The 6,857-nt window shown below is 37.2% G+C and overlaps 1 protein-coding gene across 3 annotated transcripts in view; it reads right to left on the bottom strand.

The window, feature by feature from the left end:
• Positions 1-41: 41 nt before the first annotated feature.
• asb7 (ankyrin repeat and SOCS box containing 7) overlaps positions 42-6,857 on the bottom strand; it is a 17,440-nt gene continuing 10,624 nt past the window's right edge. For all 3 annotated transcript variants that reach the window (XM_046857508.1, XM_046857509.1, XM_046857510.1), the window contains exon 5: positions 42-2,131. In XM_046857508.1, coding sequence (XP_046713464.1) covers positions 1,992-2,131 — 140 coding nt within the window. In that variant the 3' untranslated portion in view covers positions 42-1,991. The remainder of the gene's footprint in view (positions 2,132-6,857) is intronic.

Here is a 6,857-nt window from a genome sequence, read left to right as displayed (position 1 = left end):
AAAAAAACAAACAAACAAACAAACAAACAAAAAAAAACATGGACAATATGGTAATGGTTTATTCACACAATTCATTTTGGGCTAGGCAAACAGCAGTTTTATATACATTCAGTAGTTGTTGTGGTGGTGAATAGCGTGGAAGACGTCGAGACGATTTGAATCCGGAATAAGTGCTTCCTGAAAATCAGCGCGTCGGCGCTTCGAAACCAAATGCACACACGCTCATACTGTAAACAAAATATCATAGAAAAGAAAAAAAAAGAAACACTGCTAAAATAAAAGACAGTGGACTTTACAGAAACTGTACAAACCTGAATACATATAAAATCTAATCAAAAGCATTCTTCTTTATTCCTGCATTTTGACTCGGATGCGAAGAAATTTCAGTTTAGCCCTGCAACATAGAAAGAGTACGAGAACCGCTATTCGGACCCAATAAACCACCGCCGTGGCTAAAATATAAATAAACATACCGTCCTGCTGTGTACACGTCATTGAAAATTTCCACAAGGAAAGTCCAAGTTTAATGCTCGTTCACGAAAAATCAGCAAGGAGACTTATTAAGGACTACCTTGTGAGCCGAAATACAGGATATTAATCTGTTTAGATTTAGATCACAAATTATCACTAAACCCATGAGATGTGTGCCTGTTCCTTACAGGTGGGATAATCTTTAATCTGACAATCTTTAATGGAAAGAAAAAAAAGTACTTTACTAGATTTTATTTGTGTATCTTATGTAAATTCAGTTCATAACTAGTGACACGGCAAAGGGGGGGAAAAATGCATGTGTGTTTGAGCGATTTTAAGATTCCACCCAAGTGAAGGCACGAATAAATGCATCGAGTGTGTAATGAGTGTTTTGTGGCCAGAAAAAAAAAAGAAAGAAATCTGATAGACGGAATAATGTAATTATAGTTCCACTTCACTAATTGCTCCCAATTAGTTTGTCAATGTGTTTCAATTGTAAAAATGATCAAACAAATCAAATATTAAGACTTAGAAGAAAAAAATAAATCCACAACCTTTTAAAAAAAAAAAAAAAAAAAAAAAATCCTTAACACTTTATGATACAAGAGTTCATAGCTTAAATAAATCTAGAAAAATATCTGCTGTACATATGACACAATTATATACATAGTGTAGTCCTTGTTAATGAGTTCCTTGTGAGGAGACTAAAAAGTGGGAAAAGTAAAGAAAAAACCCTTGGATCACAGTTATAATGCTTATTCCACAAGTCAAATATTTTTGGATTTGATGTGACTTGGTGCACCAACAAAATGTGCTGAATTGTGTGAAAGATCAAATTCCACATGTCTTAAACCTAAAGTTAGTAAGTTAGTTATAAAAAAGGAATTGATTGTTGATATCTATTGTCTACTTGAAACTCGAGTTGTGACGTGTACACTTATTCTATCATATGAAAATCTGAAATTAACCCATTCCCCCCACCCCCCGTGCCCCCCCAAAAAGTATAAAATGTTTTCTGATCACAACAAAAAATAAATAGAGGTAAATATAAAAAGATTACTATAGGTAAATTAGCATTCAGAAACACTTGAGAAACTACAACCAAAGAAAACCAATTTCCATAATCCATAATCAATTTCCATATTCAAATAATTTAATTATATTTGATAACAAACCAAAAGCCATAATATTTGGCTCAATATAAGATCATAAAATCAGCTTTTGACACCATCCTTAACTCCAGGACTGGATTGTTCATATAAAAAATGCTGATTTTTTAAATTTTTTATTTTCCTTTCGTAGGTCAATAATGAGACGAACACAAATTGGGCTTCAGTGTTCATGAGTGGCTTGGCTATATTTCCAGATTAAAATACAGAAAAAAAACCCCAGCACACCACACATGGTTGTAGAAAACAATCTGCTCGAGCTTGAGAACAGAAAGGAAATTGAGAAGGTTGCATAGTCTTTGCTAGAGAATTGGTTTCTGTGCTGATTGCCGGGAGATTCCCAGGCCTCTGTCAGACGTTGTCGAACTTGTGTTTTAAGTAGTCCTTCATCACCTTGGCAATAGGCAAGTCCTCCAGGAACTTTAAGCTTTGAAGGCCTATGCATTGACGAATCTTTATCCGACACATGTCCTGCAATGTCCTGGGCTGGCCTGGAGAAAGAAAAAAGATTTAGTGGCATTAATATTGGATCCACCACTATGCTTCACAAAAAAAAATAATAATAATTTTTAAATAAATCATCCATTAATCCCGGATGCAAACAGTTCATAAAAATAAAAAAATAAAGGATCATTTAAAAATAAATACATCTAGAATTGTACACATTAATCCAGGATGCAAACAGTTTAAAACATAAAGAAAAAAAAATATTAATAATTAAACGCTAACTCTGCCTAAATCCTGCTGTATAATTTGGTTCCATTATGCGTCTTATTACGTGCAAACAGAGAAATAGTTTTACAGCCATTATGACCCAACGAAAAAGCCGTTTACGTTAAATGCAACTATAAACGGCTAAAAGTAAAACTGTAATCATTGGCAAATTGCTGTGGTGGGATACGACTTCATGATATGCAGTTGATAGAAAATAAATCAACTTCGGCGTAAACTCCACTTCTCATTGCTCCACATCACTTCAACATGTGTTTATTCTTTTCACACCACAATCCTGAAGGTTTTATTTATTACGAAACTAATAAGGACTCATTGCAAGTCATACACAGCTCCATTATTCACCGGTCATTAAATCAGTTAACTTTTATTATTCATTCTTTTTTCATCGACCTTTTTTTCCTGGTCGGAATTGCGGGAACACTGGGCCTTAAACGCGAAAACGCTATTGCAAGGCACATGTGCATTCAATTCTAGGTGTAATGTAGTATAGTTGGTCCACCCACATGCATGTTTTTGGGAGTTGGGACAAAACCAGATAACCCAGAGAGAACCCAAAACGGACAAAAAAAAACCCATGCAAAAGTCACATCCAGGACCCTGGAATTGGCCGCACCTATGACTCATGCTGTATTAACTGCTGTATTGCCATTAAAAAATGTTACGGGAACCTTACAGACCAAAATCGAAATCCTCGAGTAAACATGTGGCATGTTCATGGACCTGCAGTATACTGTGATATAAAGCATGGCCATTTTTATTAGTAAAATTGTGCATGCGCTGGTGTATTTTTAACACACACTGGTAATGAAAATACCACAAACAGCAAAAACAGACAACAGAAACGTTCGAGTTTATATTCTTTGATCTTTTCTTTCAAAGGTGGAAGCCTTTGCCTGCCTGTTTGTCTGCATTTTCTGACTGAAGGGATTCGTGGCATCATGGATGTTCGACTATCGTACGGTTGCTCAGTCCCGTCTCATAAAGAGCTGGTTTCTTTGTGGAGCTAATAATTGAGATTTTCAGTGTACAAAGCCGTATGATATTAGCGAGGCTTTCGAAAAAATATACATTAGCATTACATCCAATCATTATTGTTATTATTATTATAAACTTTTACCCAAAGCACATGTCTGCACTTAAGACATAAATCCCACTAGTGGCCTCTTTCTGCCTCTGGTTCCTTTCCAAAAAGATCGGAGGCTTCAAGGCCACTGGCCCTCCCCATGTCCTCGTTTTCTGTTTTCTCAATGATGTGAAAGAAGTCAACAACTGAGTTCCAGGAATGCAGCGCATGCACTTTATCAGCTCTAATAGCCGAGCTCGTCCTGCCCCAGCGCTGTGGCACATACACAAACAGATGCAGCTGGCAAAACCACTACAAAGGCCTGGGCAGGACTATGTGCAGATGCTGTGTGTATGTCACTCGAAGGAGCTTAAAAAGGAGAAAAATCAACACTATCAATTCAAAAATCCTTCCTGTCAACCCTCAATAAACGTTTTTTTTTTCCAATCGATAACCATGCTGAAAGACGATCCGGCTGACGGTTGGGTTTGAATAGACCCCACATTGCATGCAGGGCTGAGATGGACAGCTTTGATATGGTGATATCAAAGTTGTAGCAGAGCGCAGGAATGTGGCCATTGTTGTCTACTAGATCATTAGTGCTTCAGGGGATACGGCTCGCTTTTCTCACGTGCCGGATTGTTCCATGCAGGCGACGGGCTCGCTTATTAAAGCTGCTGGGACCACTGTTCCTGTCGAGTGGATCTCTGGTCTACCTACGATCAAATAGCACTTTCGCTCTTTTATTCGATTCCTTCCAAGAAACTTAAACAGCTACTGTATACACATTCAAGATTAATCAAGACACTACAATTCAACTTGAACAACAGAAGGCGACATTTTGAACTCTCAGATTTATGTAATAAAGTCATTAACATCCATAATATTTTTAATTCATAGGCAATTTTATTAATTGTTCAATTAACTACGATGATGCAAGGTGGTGTCCTTCTTAAATGCTCAAAATTCTTCAATTATCTTTACAATTTAGAAATAATTTAGGGATTTTTGAATAGACAATACTGAGGTTGTGTGGACTACTTCTCAAGTACGGCTGCACAACGCAAAATCCGTTACCAGCTACCGCAATATTGGAACTGGCCAAACTGATATTGTAAGAAATTGTAATGGGGTATTTTCAAGAAATCCAATTCAATAAAATTTCTTGTATAGCACTTTTAACAATGGACTAAAACAGCTTCTTAGAGACAAAGAAGTTATAAAGTTAGAATGTACAATTTCAGTGCCTATAAGTTTGTTCCTAATGAGCGAGCCAGTGGCGACTGTGGCAACAAAAAACTCCCCGAGATGGCATGAAGAAGAAACCTGGAGAGAAACTAGACTCAAAAAGGAACCCATTCTCATCTGAGTGGCACCAAATTGTCCATCCAATACAACGCTGTTCAGTGACAGGCGCTTAAATGCAGAAATGTTCATGCAAACTGCGGCCCTAAGCCATTGTAGCAGACTATTTATATTAACTACAGTCAAAATCCATCCTCAGAGTTCTTAAAATGTGGATACAAAAAACTGAAACATCAACTTTATCCATCACCATACCCTCCTGCCCTCTACATCTGACTCTTTTAAAGCAAAATACCTGCATGTCTTTCCTCAACACTTCCATAAACCTCCTCCTTGGTCTTCCTCTTTTCCTTCTTCCTGGCGGCTCCATCCTCAGCATTCTCATACTGATATAGTCCATGTCCCAAAACATCTCAATTGTGCATGCCTCACTTTGTCCCAAAAACGTCCTACATGTGCTGTCCCTCTAGTAAACTCATTTCTAATCCTGTCCATGCTCATCACTCCCACTGAAAACCTCAACATCTTCAGCTCTGCTACCTTCAGCTCCACCTCCTGTCTTTTACTCAATGCCACTGTCTCTAAACCAACATCCTCCACCTTCACCACCTCTTCTACCTGCAACCACACCACTCCACTGCCCTCCCTCTCATTCACACATGTACTCTGTCTTACTCCTACAGACTTTCATTCCCCTTCTCTCCAGCACGTACCTCCACCTCTCCAGGCTCTTCTCAACCTGCTCCCTACTTTCACCATAAATCACAATTTCATCCGCAAACAACATTGTCCACAGAGACTCCTGTCTGACCTCGTCCGTCAACCTGTCTGTCACCACTGCAAACAGGAAAGGGCTCAGAGCCGATCCTTGATGCAGTCCAACCTCCACCTTGAACCAGTCTGTCATTCCTACGGCACACTTCACTGCTGTCACACTGTCCTCATACATGTCCTGCACCACCCTCACATACTTCTCTGACACACCTGACTTCCTCATACAATACCACAACTCCTCTCTTGGCACCCTGTCGTACGCTTTCTCTAAATCCACATACACACAATGCAACTCTTTCTGACCTTCTTTATACTTCATCAACATTCTCAAAGCAAATAATGCATTTGTGGTGCTATTCCTCGGCATGAAACCATACTGCTGCTAACAGTCACATCAACGCGAATATAAATTAGTTTTATGAAATATTAAGGAGTATGACCTAGGGGTCTAACCATACACATATTCGTACCAAACCGTTTCGGTACAGGGCTTTCAATGTTTACTTTCGGAACCTGGCTACAATCTAAATTCCCTCACGAGCATATTAAGTGGCGGATCACAAGTTTGTTTGGTCTCCACACATTAAGCGCAATGTCAGTGTGGCTACTCCTCCGTACTGGAAATACGTTTTGTAGTGCGCATATGCGAAAACTCTAGCAATATAGATTCTTTTAGGTTTTATGTATAGCTTTATGAATTTCTCTTAATGAGAAAATCCTGCCAATTTTGCATATCAAAGGAGTGAATGAATGAAGGATGGAAGGAATGAAGACATTCATTCAAGTAGAAAAAACAGAACAATTAAGTAGATCATATCTTAAGAAAATTAACTATTAAATATAAATACACACATTTACATACACATCTGTATTACCCAAATGAGGTCTAACAAATGTAAACTATTTGAATAAAATTAAAGAAATAGAAAGATTGAATTAGTCAATTTAATTTGTGCCAATTTAATCACTTCTTAATTTAATCAAAATAATAATAATAAAAAAAAAAACATTAATTTGATCATTTAATTTTTATATATTAAATTTTTTTATTTAAACCAAACAGGCATTTTATGTAAAATTGTTTTAGAAATGTAAACTGTTGATAATTACAAATGCTAATAGTAATAGTAATAAACTGCGTTAATATAAAAATGACAAGCAATTTTATGTTTTGTATTTCTATGTTTTATGTTGCACCAATATTGAACCGAACTGTGACTTAAAAACCAGGGTACATACTGAACTGTGAATTTTGTGTACTGTTACACCCTTACTGGATGATAATCATGTTTCAGTTTTACCTTAATGGCATTTGTTCAGCACAAAAACTAAATTTTTAA

Source organism: Silurus meridionalis, chromosome 9 (assembly GCF_014805685.1).
Source record: "Silurus meridionalis isolate SWU-2019-XX chromosome 9, ASM1480568v1, whole genome shotgun sequence".
Classification (NCBI taxonomy): domain Eukaryota; kingdom Metazoa; phylum Chordata; class Actinopteri; order Siluriformes; family Siluridae; genus Silurus; species Silurus meridionalis.
This window is presented reverse-complemented; position numbering and strand designations above follow the sequence as displayed.